The sequence below is a fragment of the Danio aesculapii genome, chromosome 7 (assembly GCF_903798145.1).
Source record: "Danio aesculapii chromosome 7, fDanAes4.1, whole genome shotgun sequence".
Classification (NCBI taxonomy): Eukaryota; Metazoa; Chordata; class Actinopteri; order Cypriniformes; family Danionidae; genus Danio; species Danio aesculapii.
In genome coordinates, this window is record NC_079441.1 from 11652988 (window position 1) to 11668083 (window position 15096).

Sequence of the window (15096 nt, forward strand, 5' to 3'; positions counted from 1 at the left end):
ACACTGTTATTCACTTGTTTATTTAATTTTTTGGCTTCTGTTTGTCTTACCTGCTTTCTGGAACTGTTCTTCGCCAGGCTCGAAAAAAAATCACATTTCAGAGCACTTCACAGGACCATTAAAGCTCACACTAGGCGTTGGAAACCAATCAGCCATTTCCATTATGGAATTTCTTCAACATATAAAGTGAATTTGCTTTCACAACACAGAAAACTGCATCTTCTCAACATGTTACAACACAAACCAAACTCCCAATCTCAGCTACAGCTACTACAATGTGTTTGAGGGTCAAAGTTGTTGTTCACTGGCAACCAATGAAGACCACAAACAGGTGTTGTGCAAATTTCTCACTTAGCTGATGATTGATTAGAAAGCTTGTTTGGCATGCTGTCCCAGGAGAGAGCCATGAGCTATTAAGATCCTCGAGCCTGGGGCTCCCTCCCATTTGCAAGGCAAGAGGTCTTTGAGCAGGTAGATCTCGAGAACTCCCCTGCTGTAGTAGCTAATGAACAGATAGCGATTGCTCTTAAGAGAAAACTACATACTAGGAGCACATCTATGGTGCAGATTTGAATGTCAGTTAACTTAAGTTGCATGTTTTTGGACTGTGGAAGGAACCCGGGGGAAACACGTGAGCATGGGGAGAACGTGTAAACTCAGCACAGAAATGTCAGCTGGCTTGGAAAGGTTTAGAACCAGTGACGTTCTTGCTGTGAGGCAACATTGCTAACCAATGGGCCACTGTGCCACCTATCTAGGAAAGGAGTAGAGGTGGATTCTTCAAAATGATGATGGCTGTTATATGGAACTTAGGGTATTTATAGTGTCTTAGGAATCGTCTGATTGGTGAATCATAAATTGTATAATGCAGGACCAGCCGCAAGCAATCATAAGCATGTTATCCTCTCGAAATTACTTTATAAAAAAACTTCACTAAATCACATTTAAGATAGGCTTGTATTTACATAATATATACATATATACTGTGTATATTTATGAACACACATTAAAGTACATAAAATACAAAATATATAAAAGTATATATGTTTACATATAATTTATATAGTATAAAATATTTATACATATTATTTTATATTTTATATATATTATATACATAAAAAAATCTTGTTTATATATACATATATGTTTATATATATATATATATATATATATATATATATATATATATATATATATATATATATATATATATATATATATATATATATATATATATATATATATATATATATGTATATATGTATATACATAAATGTATATAAATAAACAAGCATTTTATACAATGTAGCCATGCATATATATATATATATATATATATATATATATATATATATACACACACACACATACACATACATATATATATATATATATGTATGTGTGTGTGTATATATATATATATATATATATATATATATATATATATATATATATATATATATATATATATATATATATATGTATGTGTATGTGTGTGTGTATATATATATATATGTGTGTGTGTGTGTGTGTGTATATAGTAAATATGAACTTTTATTTTGGATGGGATTAATCGTGATTAATCTTTTGACAGCACTGATATATATAAATATGGATGTATTTCATAATGCTTTTTTATTGCAACAAAAAATAGTGTTATGCATAATTATCCCTTATCAAGATGCATTTACGTGAAAAGTAAAAAGATATAACATACTAGGTTTTGTTTTCTTTTTATTAAAACAAGAAAAAATAAATGTCATTGTGGTTAAAAAAAATTAAGTAAAAGAAAATGATTTATACATTTTTGGGCAGTGTACGTTAACATAATGCTACATATAAAGTATATATTTTGGACTATGAAAACCGAGTGCAATAATCATACGTGTAAAATAAATGTACATTTAAATAGCTATTTTGCTCATTATGAGGGGGAAAATGAGTTCCCCTTCAGGTATTTTAACTCTAAAATAGTCAAAAATGTAAAACTCGACCACAAACAGTAGGACTAAACTAAAAGGCGATGGTCTCAGATGATGTTATTACGTGTGTTGTGTTTTGGGGGTCTTCATATGCCTCATTCACTTTCAGGACGTCCTCTTCAGCTTGGCCTTCGTCCGCAGGCTCAGGATAAAGAGTGGACACATTTCCGTCCCTCCAGGTCACCATTATTTCTCCCGGCTTCAGCTCGTCTGAGACTCCGCTGTTGTGCGTTGTGTTGTGTTGTGTTTTCTCTTCATTGTTGTCAGTGATGATGACCTGCAGCTCTTCTGTTTCAGTTTTCACCTCTTTGACCTTTGTGGATGCTTTATATTTGGCTATTTGCTTCCTGTTCCTGTGTGGGAGACATATAGGTGATTTTTACTGCATTTAATTTGGAAGAGTTCATTCATATGTCCTAATCCCTTCGGCGAGTCCCTCTGAAGGGATTGTGGCATAGAAATGAGCCCTTCTGAATTGAACGCAGTGTATTGACACTTAAAGGGGACCTATTATGCCCCTTTTTAGGAGATGTAAAATAAGTCTCTGATATCCCTAAAGTGTATGGGAAGTTTCAGCTCAAAATACCACACAGATTATGTTTTACAACTGCCCCTTTTAGGTTTGGATCCTAATTGTGCTGTTTTGGTGACTGTCGCTTTAAATTCAAATGAGATTTTGCTCTTAGCCACTGACATTATCTGAAAACTCTAATGGTGGACGGCTGCTTCTCACTCAGGGCTGTCTATATGCTAATGAGGGACAGATCCTCACTAATGGGCGGGGCTTTCCCCTCTGATGACACGTACAAAGGGAGAATGTCAATCAAAGTGTTTCTGCAGACTGTTTTAATCAAGTGTGGTTATAAAAATTAGAATTAATTAATTTGTATAATTAGAGTCTGGTTATATTCACACACTGTTACCACACAACTGAGTTTAAACCCCTTATAAAAGTGACTTTTGCGCAATAGGTCCCCTTTAAAGGTTTCTAGTGTCCATTCAGTTACAGTGTATCTGCAAAATATTGATAGCGCTTCACCTTTTCCACATTTTTTTATGTTACAGCCTTATTCCAAAATAGATTAAATTCATTTATTTCCTCAAAATTCTACACACAAAACCCCATAATGACAATGTGAAAAAAAGAGTTTTTTTAATTGTTGCAAATTTATTAAAATAAAAAACCTGAAAAATCACATGTACATCAGTATTCACAGCCTTTGCCGTGAAGCTCTAAAATTGAGCTCAGGTACATTCTCTTTCCACTGATCATTCTTGAGATGTTTCAGCAGCTTAATTGGAGTTCACCTGTGGTAAATTCAGCTGATTGGACATGATTTGATAAGGAATACACCTGTCTATTTAAGGTCCCAGGGTTGACAGTGCATGTCAAAGCACAAACCAAGCATGAAGACAAAGGAATTGTCTGTAGACATGTCCTTGAGTGGCCCAGCCAGAGCCCAGACCTAAATCCTATTAAACATCTCTGGAGAGATCTGAAAATGGCTGTACACCGTCGCTTCTAATCCAAGCTAATAGAGCTTGAGAGGGACTGCAAAGAGTAATGGGCAAAAATTCCCAAAGACAGGTGTGCCAAGCTTGTGGCATCATATTCAAAAAGATTTGAGGCTGTAATTGCTGCCAAAGGTGCATCAACAAAGTATTGAGCAAAGGCTGTGAATACTGATGTGCATGTGATTTTTCAGGCTTTTTATTTTTAATAAATTTGCAACAATTTCAAAAATTCCTTTTTCACATTTTCATTATGGGGTATTGTGTGTAGAATAGAGGAAATAAGGGAATTTAATCCATTTTGGAATAAGAAGCGCTATGAATACTTTCCAGATGCACTGTATACTGTATATGTGTGTGTGTGTGTTTGGTGTGATTTGATGTTTTTTTTTGTTTGCTTTAAACATTTTTGTGATTGTGAACTTCATAAGGTTATTGGTCTGGTTTGTGTTGGTCACTATTACTAACCTGTTAGCCATCATGCCCATAACAATCAGCATAGCACCAATTAGAAGACCCAGAAAAGCAAATGCCAGCATGCCAAACTTCCACGGCGTCGCTGTGAAACAAGAGACCTTTAATGTGATCCACATCCAACTATATGTTTCAAGCCGTTTTAAATTCCTCAAACAGAAGAAATCTTAGTATTAATCTGGGTGCACTCACGGTCCTCTGTGCGGTAATACCACTGTAAAAACTTCATCTGTGCCTCTGTCATTCTTTGCTCAGGCGACGTTTCAGCGAAGTCAAACTCATCCGTCTCTAAATCACTGTCCCTTCTGGATCCTGTGAGAATAATCAGTGAAAATCACATGTACTGTCTATTGATGCAGGTTAGTGGAGTTTCTTTTCATATTGCAAACATGGGGCAGAAATGGCTTATCTATCTATCTATCTATCTATCTATCTATCTATCTATCTATCTATCTATCTATCTATCTATCTATCTATCTATCTATCTATCTATCTATCTATCTATCTATCCATCCATCCATCCATCCATCCATCCATCCATCCATCCATCCATCCATCCATCCATCCATCCATCCATCCATCCATCCATCCATCCATCCATCCATCCATCCATCTACTGTTTTCTCATTCCATCCATTTCTTTCTCATTCCATCCATCCATCCATCCATCTACTGTTTTCTCATTCAATCAGTCCATCCATCCATCCATCCATCCATCCATCCATCCATCCATCCATCTATCCATCCATCTACTGTTTTCTCATTCAATCTATCCATCCATCCATCCCTTTCTCATCCCATCCACCCATTCATCCATCCATCCATCCATCCATCCCTTTCTCATCCCATCCATCCATCCATCCATCTATCCATTCATCCATCCATCCATTCATCCATCCACCAATCCATCCATCTCTTTCTCATCCCATCCATCCATCTAACCATCTATTCACTCACTCAGTGTCTTTTGGCAAATGTCAGATGTGTCCACAGATCTCCACATGTGCTGTCCTGCTCTGCTAAGTGTGATTTTTCCTTTCTCTGTGCTCAACGAAAGGCCGTTCACCAGGCCAATGAGCTGCTGATCTTTGCACCGCCATTGGATCTGTTCGGCAGACTCACAGCTGACGGTCCGGACGGGGTCAGTGTGAATGGCAGAGAGACACTTCAGAGAGCCTGCGTTCATCAGGAGCTGCTGGTCCGTCCACATCCACTGCTGCAGGACTGAATCCAGGCTGCATGACTTTAACTGAAGCCCTCTGTCAGATGTGTCCTCCAGACACAGACCATCCCTGGAGCTGAGCATCCTGAAGCTGAGTGTGCCTACCAATAATAATAAAAAAAAACGTTTATCATATTATGATTTAGGGCTTGTTTATCTTTCTCGTAACTTGTGCACATCCCCAGAGCCTTTTTCTTTATTTTGAACAAATTGTAATACTTTAATATGATTTGCAACTCATTGTCTACATGCTAACTACATTATAAGTAGTATGCTATGCTATGCTATGCTATGCTATGCTATGCTATACTATACTATACCATACTATACTATACTATACTACACTATACTACACCATACTGAACTAAACTATACTACACTATGCTAGACTGTACTGTACTATTCTATACTACACTACACTACACCATACTAAACTATACTATACTATACTGTACTGTACTGTACTGTACTGTACTGTACTGTACTGTACTATTCTATACTATACTATACTATACTATACTATACTAGACTGTACTGTACTATTCTATACTACACTACACCATACAAAACTATACTACACCATACTATACTATACTATACTGTACTGTACTGTACTGTACTGTACTGTACTATTCTATACTACACTACACTACACTAAACTATACTATACTATACTATACTATACAATACTATACTACACTACACTATACTATACTATACTAAACTATACTATACTATACTAGACTGTACTGTACTATTCTATACTATACTATACTACACTACACCATACTAGACTGTACTGTACTATTCTATACTATACTATACTATACTATACTATACTATACTATACTATACTATACTATACTATACTACACCATACTAAACTATACTAAACTAAACTATACTATACTATACTACACCATACTATACTATACTATACTATACTATACTATACTATACTATACTATACTATACTTTACTATACTATACTACACTACACCATACTAAACTATACTTTACTAAACTATACTTTACTAAACTATTTTGCTGCTTCTTCAAACTACTTATTTAAAATGAGCTGAAAACATGATTCTTGAGATTTGTTTGGGACAACTTAATTGTTTTATATTAAAATCACTTAAATTTAATCAATTTGTGTTGGGACAACATGAATGAACTGTGTGGAACCCTGCATGCATTTTTTACAGTTTACAGTGTAGTAAACTGTGGAGTATTATGGTATAGTTATCGAAAACTACAGTATTTGGTCATTTGTTTATATTACTATATTAAGCAACTATGGAATTATCACAACAAATTACTTGAAGTACTTTAGCATGGTTAAAAAACACCAGTATTTAATATAAATTACTATTGTATTTATTTAATGTGGGTATGTAGCCCACAATTATTTGTTTCCTATATTATATATTGCATATGTTACAATGATTGAAATTAGAAAAATAGGAATATTGTAACTTGGAGCATGTATTTATTTGTTTATTTATTTTTAATATATTTATTTTGACAGAAAATGGAAATTTTTCAGAATAACAAATGCTAACATTTGTTGTGATTGAAAATCAGGCTTAAAAATATAAATTTAATACATAAGAACTTTGTTTTCTACATGATTTATTGCTTGTTTGACTTGCATATGGGCAGCACGATGGCGCAGTGGGTAGCACAATTGCAGCAAGAAGGTTGCTGGTTCGAGCCCCGGCTTGGTCAGTTGGCATTTCTGTGTGGACTTTGCATGTTCTCCCTGCGTTCGCGTGGGTTTCCTCCGGGTGCCCCAGTTTCCCCCACATCCCAAAGACATGCGCTATAGGTGAACTGAATAAGCTAAATTGGCCGTAGTGTATGTGAGTGTGTGCAAGAGTGAGTGGGTGTTTCCCAGTGATGGGTTGCAGCTGGAAGGGCATCCGCTGCGTAAAACATGTGCTGGATAAGTTGGCAGTTCATTCCACTGTGGCGACCCTTGATATATAAAGGCACTAAGCCGAAAAGAAAATGAATGAATCAATGAATGACTTTCACGTCATCTTTCTTTTAACTTGCGCACAACCAGAAAGCAATTTCTCATTTGTTTCTCATTGATTAGCACTTTCACTTCACAGCAAGAAGGTCGATGGTTCGAGTCCCAGCTGGTCCAGTTGGCATTTCTGTGTGGAGTTTGTGTGTTCTCGTGTTGGCGTGGGTTTCCTCCTGATGCTCCAGTTTCCCCCACAGTAAGACATGCAATGTAAGTGAATTGGGTAAACAAAATTGTCTGTAGTGTGTGAATGAGTGTGTATGGGTGTTTCTTAGTACTGGGTTGCGGGTTGACTATAATAAAGTGCATTGTATATATTTTAGTATTTAGCATACTTGTAGTATTAACAAGTGAACTGATAAACTTGAAGAAAATAAAATAAAACTTGAAGAAAACTGTAGTATACATTAATTTTTACTCCAGTAAACTGTGGTGTGTTATAGCATACCCTATAGTTGTAGAAGGGTCAGGGTTATCCCACCAAATGTTGCTTTCTGTGCTTTCATATAAATATAAACATGTTTAAAACGGTTTTACAGGCTTTTGAAGGAAATCCTTACTGTGTTTCGAGAAGTGCAAATATATTTTAACAAATATTTTCATTTCTCCTCGTTGTAACTGGGCCTCCCTGAACATGCGAGTGAGAACAGAAGGCCTATGCATAAATCCTAGCAATATTTGAATCCTGGGTATATTATGCTGAGGTTAGCCTTGGTTTAACCTGCTTATTTGCATATTTGCGGTGTCAGACTCACTGATTGGATGAACGCAGCACGCGACTCGTTCGACTCAGGTCGAGCTTCTGCTGATCAGACGTTTTCTGAATGGACATTTCGGACTGTAAAGGTATGAATTAATGGACTCTGCATCACTACGAATGACCTTTTTTACTCAATAGACGTTATACTTTTCACAATAGACGTTATAAAGTTTTCACAAAAAATAGCGAAACAGTTTCAATATTTTTTTGTGTGTGTAAGCAAGTATTTTACAGTACTTTAATAATATTCAAAAATGTCTGTCAATGTTTTCAAACAATTATATTTGATTTCTCAAAGTCACACAAGTGTCAATTTCACATATGTCACATCCATAAAAGAGAGGCGACACCATCATTGTGCTGTTTAATTTCTCTATACTGTATAATCACAGACTTTTTTGGTCACATCCATAACGCATGTTTATTTTCATCATTTCAAATTTAAAATGTTTACAGATTGATGAACTACACTGTTCCTATTTACTGTGACCTTTTATGTGAAGCTGCTTTGACACAATCTACATTGTATAAGCGCTATACAAATAAAGGTGAATTGAATTGAATTGAATTGAATTGATGTTTTACTGATTCCATAACTCTGTGGCTAGTTGTTTTGGAAAATATAAACAGATGTTTTTATATAATGTTAACATAAAGTTTCTCTGTGAATTTATGTTTTGAGATTTTACTGCAAATGTCACATCCATAATGCTGGAAACGGCTCAGTTTCTTAATTAGTAGCGTGAAACAGTCTTTTCCCTGGGTTAAAAGTGAGGTTTACAATAACTACAACTCGTGTGAAAAGCTCTTTTGTGACATAAATACAAACCGTATACTGGTCAAATTATAAATAATTGAAACAATTAAACAAATAATTTCAAAGTACTGTTTACCAGAGTAAAGGAAATTTCACACATTATTTCCTATTATTTTTTTCTTCTGGACATGATCCTATTTATTTTAGCTTGGCTGGAGTAAAAGCCTTTTTTTAAATTGTTAAATATGTATTTTTAATTAACAAATAATCATTATCCCCTTTCTATATAATTTAGATAATTCAATATAATTAATTAAAACCCTTTTTTTCCCAGTTGTCTACAGAATAAACCACTATTGTCCAATGACTTCCCTAATTTACCTCAATTTTTAACTAAATACTACTAGTATCTTGCAAAATAACTAGTAAAATAGTATGTACTATATGTAATGTAAAAACAAAAGAAATTAGTTATTACAAATTAGCCAATAAAATTATTATGTTTAAAAATGTATTAAGGAAAAAAATCTTTCTCTGTTAAACAGCACTTGGGAAATATTTGTAAAATAATTCAGATTTCACAGGAGGGCTAAAAATTTTGCCTTCAAGGGCTGCACGGTATTGGAAAACTCAATCATTGCATTATTTTGATAGTCTGCCGATATATTGCGAAATGAATACAATTTCACCAAATTACTTTATTTAGAAAGATTTGTTTAATATTTTAGATTGATTAGGATGATTTTCTGGGGAAGTCCATCAGCATAAAAAACTAATAAACAAATTAAAAACATAGATTAATACAATAAAAAAAAGTTACAGGTAGTGTTTTATTGTTTTCCGAGTCTAACAGTATTCAGGTATTGTAAATATAAAAATAATTAAATTAATCAATATTAAAGTTATAAATGGTACAATTTATGTCTGAATGCTTTGAAAACCTTAAAAACACATGATAAATTATAATACAAACTCAACATTGCAAATCCTGCGATCACATTCTGATATCAATGCTGAAACGATATATTGTGCAGCCCTAGTTGTAAATATCACAAGGCATTTTAAAGAAACTGCAAGTAATGCACTGAATGGAATAAATGAAGTAAAATAAATGTATTTATTAATTAACTGATTTTGTATTGCAAAAAAATAACCATTTTAAGTGATGGTGAATCTCACAAAATGTGTCCACTTCACATTTCACATCAATATTGAAATAGAGGAAAGCCGTATTTCCAAATTTCACTGTACTACAAAATCATTGGCACCATCTGCACAGTCTATATAGGCTTACCGAATAGCTTATTATAGGAAAGCCCTGAAATGTTTTAATTTGGCAGGATTTACACGATTCACCTAATTCATGATTTTATGAGATTAGAAGTATACTGTACCAGGCCACATAAGACATAAGGCAATCCAGAACAGCAGCATCGCTCCTGTAATACTGAGTCTGAAGACAAAATGCAGACATCCAAACTTGTATTAATAACAAATTAACATTGTTAAAAAAAAACAACAACATATCAGGTTATCGTTGCATTTTCATTTGTAAAAATTCCTCCCTTACACATTGTACATATGCAATGCTTGAACACGTCAGCTTGAGTAAAGAGGCCATGGTGCAATGCTCGAAACTTTCCTAATGAGAGATTGAGATAGCATGCTCGACAAAAACCAGATGTCGAACCCCAACTCAGTGTTCATTTTTTTTAATGTTAGAAAATAAAATCACAATTTAGGTTTTTACCACTCTATCTAAGATATCCCTTTACACAACAGACAAGTTGTATTCAAGTGCGCTTTTTAACCTAAAGATGTGATGTAAAATATAAAGATATGACTAAATTAAATGATGTGTACTTTCAGATTGCTTTTAATTTGTAAATTACTTTTTTTACTCTGTTATATGACCTTACACATTTTATATAGTAACAAGTCACATTTGCAGTATAAAAAAACAACAACAAAACTTCAAATTATATATCAAGGTGTATTTTAATGAACTAAAATGTGTTTAAACTAGAACCGGGATGACTATAAGGTCATCTTTAGTGTAGTGGCATTTAAATTTAGTACATTTATATAAGTATACTTTCTGAATGAAACATACTTAAAATTAGATATACACTTGAACTGAATAAAAAGACTTGAAATATACAGATTTTTTGTAAGGGTGTTAATGCTAATGTCAATTTTACATGATCAATATTAGATTTCTGTGAAAAAATTTAATTATTTTAATTTCTTTTGCCTTACAAAAATAACCAAGAAAGTACATTGAATTAAATGTGACATATAATATGTAAAACAATATAAAAGGCTTATTATATTACATATGATATGTGAAAGAAACATACTTATTTTTTGTAAGGGTGTTAAAGTTGCTTATGTCAATTTTACATAATTAATATTAGATTTCTGTGAACTTGTTACTAAAAAAGTTATTGTAATTATTTTAATTGCTTTTGCCTTCTGAAAATAACCAAGTAAGTGCATTAAATACATGTGACACAATATGTAAAACAACATAAAAGGCTTATTATATTACATATAATACGTGGAAGAAATAGACTTATTTTTTGTAAATGTCTTAAAGTTTCTAATGTCAATTTTGCATTATCAATGTTAGATTTCTGTGAACTTGTGAATTTAAAAAAATATATTTTAATTACTTTAATTGCTTTTGCCTTCCACAAATATCCAAGAAAGTATATTGAATTAAATGTGACATATATTATGTAAATAAATATATGTAATGCTTATTATATTACACATAATATGTGAAAGAAACATACTTGTTTTTTTAAGTGTGTTAAAGTTGCTAATGTCAATTTTATATGATCAATGTTAGATTTCTGCGAACTTGTTATTGAAAAAAGTTATTTTAATTATTTTAATTGCTTTTTCCTTCTAAAAATAACCAAGTAAGTGCATTAAATTACATGACATAATATTTAAAACAACATAAAAGGCTTACTATATTACATATAATATGTGGAAGAAATAGACTTATTTTTTTAAGCGTGTTAAAGTTGCTAATGTCAATTTTGCATTATCAAGATTAGATTTCTGTGAACTTGTTACTGAAAGAAGTGATTTATTTAAATTATTTTAATTGCTTTTGCCTTCTGAAAATAACCAAGAAAGTACATTGAATTAAATGTGACATATAATTTGTAAATATATATATATATAAAATGCTTATTATATTACATATAATATGTGAAAGAAATATACTTATTTTTTGTAAGGGTGTTAAAGTTGCTTATGTCAATTTTTCATTATCAGTATTAGATTTTTGTGAACTTATTACTGAAAAAAGTGATTTATCTTTATTATTTTAATTGCTTTTGTCTTCCGAAAATAACAAAAAAGTACATTGAATTAAATGTGACATATAAAATGTAAAAGAATACATAACACTTATTATATTACATATAATATGTGAAAGAAATGTATTTTTTTCCAATATAAGTGTCACTGTAACACAAAAAAGGAAGGATGTGATAGCAATCCTTATCAGTAATTCTTATCGAGACGAGAACAACCCAATGGTGCAGTCTGACCACGCAGCTTCTGTATCATCTTCACTGATGCTTATTAATAAAAAAATAAATTCAACTCACCTGCAGAAGAGCAGAGTTTCAGACACACACTGAACAGCAAACAGAAAGAATGACTGCACATGGCAACACTTTACCACGGCAGAGAGTTTCCAAAGTTCAACTGGGAGGAGATACACACTCGTGCAATTCCTTTCTGTTTTATAATGCAGTTTGATTTCTTTATGAAGCAGGAGAGAAGATTATTACAAAGTTTGTATCTTATATTCTTTACATAATTATTGGTGACGTTATTATATACATAGTTTTAGCTTATTATATAAATCTTGGGGTAATAATAATAGTGCATGTTTGTTTACATGCAGGAAATACTGTAATCTAGGCAATCTTGAGATAGAAAGAGGCAATAAATGAATTCGCCTTTGCTAGATGCTGTTTAATATGCTCGGTTATATGTTCTGTAAGGCCGTGCATCATTTTGTATTTATTTTTGCTCAGTGTTTGTACAGCCTCGCTCCAGCCTTGCCATGTTAGTACAGCAGAGAACAGATGCGGAGCACACAGTGTTTGACTCTTCGGTCAACTACCTGTCACATGTATGTATGTGTGTGTGTGTGTTTGCTTGCTTGCGCAGACAGAGAGGTGGCTTTTATTTCTTTATCACAAGTTCTTGGAGCCGCTCGAGGTGAATAAACTAGGTGTCACTTTCATTGTTGCAGAGGTGAAGAGATAAAACTCATGAGTAACTGGAGTAACGCAATGCCGAGAGTGTTTTTCCTCTGTAAGACGTTTTTAATTTACTTAACTCCTTCACTAAAAAAAAAAAGATAATAGTTCTGTTTTAGGCGACACGGTGGCTCAGTGGTTAGCACTGTCGCCTCACAGCAAGAAGGTCACTGGTCTGAGTCCCAGCTGGGCCAGTTGGCATCTCTGTGTGGAGTTTGCATGTTCTCCCCTTGCCTGGGATTCCTTCGGGTGCTCCAGTTTCCGCCACAGTACAAAGACATGCACTATAGGTGAATTAAATGAACTAAATTGTCTGTAGTGTATGGGTGGATTGTGGCTGGAAGGGCATCCATTTTATGCTGAGATGGTTCTTTATGTGAGTTTACTGTTCTTTATTTTCCCGCCTTTTTTCAAATTTGTAACTGACAAAGCACCTGCAGCTCATTATACTGGTTGTAACGAGGAGGCTGAGGCTTTGTTTGAATCCATGTGCGGAAGTTTATTAAAAGGGTGAGACGGAGCCATCAACATATTAACAGGCAAATAGTCGGTAACAGGAAGGCAGTCCAAACCAAGCGACAAGCAAAGGGGCAAATCCAGCAGACGTAGTAATAATGCAGGCAGAGGATCAGTGCAACAACAATCAGTCCAAACAGATCAGAAGGGCAAAGACAGAGAACGTACGTGGTCAAGGCAGGCAGGATAGTGATGTGACGTTGTGCGCTGAGGCTTCGAAGCATGTATCCAAAAAACGATACATCTCGCAGTGAAGCAGTGTGCCGGGGCTTTATTCGTTTTGCCATCATCACTTGATCAGTGACGTCCGAAGCTTCACTTTCGGCTATACCCACGTGACTGCTTCAAATTTTGATTCAAAGGTTTAAACACCCCCATGGGTTAGTAGTGTATAGCGAGAGATTAGCCATCAATTACATACGTTTCTACTGTTTCAAAGCACTGCACCGGTCCCACACACCAGTAATTAAACTAAAATACAATAGTAATTTATAGTAAAAAGGTTTTGAACTATACTAAGGTGTATTAGCGTATTTTTTATAACTATCTTTAAAGAAAACCATTGCATATCGTAGTATAGTGTTTAACGGAGACCAGCTGGCGAGCGCAGTGCGAAAGCTCCATTCACATAGCTTCCTCCTTAGTGCTTTCGCCTACCATGCCGGAATCGCTGGTTCGATCCCCGCTAGGAACGAGTGGGTGGGTGAATGACTAGTTGGAATAAGATAGATGTAAATACTTTTGAATACCTTGGATTTTACTACAGTCATCTGTGGTGTAAAGTAATATACCTTATGTGTAAAAACTACAGTAATTTGTTTATATTACTGTTGTTGTATTACTACATGATTGAGTTGGTCAGTTGTGAGCATTTGACATTATTGCAACACAGTGCTTTCCCACACTTTAACCAGAAGAGGTCCTCATCGAGCTCTGATTTAGAAAGCTTCGAGTAACGAAACTTCTTCCAATACAATTGAGTCGAGCGCTTCACTGGTTCAGAAAGCTTCATTTCACCATCACTAAGGCAGGGTCATACACAGGAATGCAGTAAAGAAAGTCACTAGGAACAACGCTTGGTACGACAGGTAAACTGGCAATACTTCGCAAAGAAGCATGGCCTGAGCACTCACTGAAATACAGCACAAACAGGAAGTAGCCGCAGAGGGAGCGGAGCTGAGTCAGTAGTCGGACGAGGGCTCCCTCTGCTGGCGTGGCGTTGACATGAACTACACATACTGTACATTTGCTCTTTCTTAAAGGTGCTGTATGTAAGTTTTTGACTCCTCTAAATCATAAGAAAACATAATATTGCAATGACCTGGCCCACAGCACTATATTCAGGTGCATCGTGGGAAATGGTTTAGAGTTAAGAGAAAAACAATGCTAAAGTCAGTTATTCTTCTTTGAAAACGTGCTTTCCGTGTCGGAATATCTGCTTTTGTTTTGGTCTCTATAACCAGCCCACTGCCAGTTTACCCAATTATATTTCAACACCCCAGGATGCTTTGGTGGGAAACGCACCTTATTTCATTTCAGTCTTGAA

General features: G+C 34.4%; 1 protein-coding gene across 2 annotated transcripts; it reads right to left on the bottom strand.

The window, feature by feature from the left end:
• Positions 1 to 1717: 1717 nt before the first annotated feature.
• si:cabz01068815.1 (solute carrier family 51 subunit beta) lies at positions 1718 to 12526 on the bottom strand. Of its 2 annotated transcripts, none has more exons than XM_056461046.1 (6): positions 12372 to 12526; positions 10137 to 10189; positions 4926 to 5291; positions 4161 to 4280; positions 3963 to 4053; positions 1718 to 2335 (listed from the first exon to the last, which is right to left on the bottom strand). In XM_056461046.1, exons 2-6 carry the CDS (start codon positions 10174 to 10176, stop codon positions 2014 to 2016), a joined length of 939 nt encoding a protein of 312 aa, XP_056317021.1. In that variant the 5' UTR covers positions 10177 to 10189; positions 12372 to 12526; the 3' UTR covers positions 1718 to 2013. The 2 variants fall into 2 exon arrangements, with proteins under 2 accessions (XP_056317021.1, XP_056317019.1); XM_056461044.1 differs by having other exon boundaries at positions 10137 to 10195.
• Positions 12527 to 15096: the final 2570 nt, after the last annotated feature.

What these genes read in the sequence shown, in the direction of transcription:
- si:cabz01068815.1 (XM_056461046.1), bottom strand. Translation starts at nt 10,176, where the DNA reads ATGCTGCTGTTCTGGATTGCCTTATGTCTTATGTGGCCTG. An exon ending in CATTTGCCAAAAGACACTGA is followed by an intron (nt 4,281 to 4,925) that starts GTGAGTGAATAG and finishes TTATTCTCACAG; the next exon opens with GATCCAGAAGGGACAGTGAT. An exon ending in ATGGGCATGATGGCTAACAG is followed by an intron (nt 2,336 to 3,962) that starts GTTAGTAATAGT and finishes TCTCCCACACAG; the next exon opens with GAACAGGAAGCAAATAGCCA.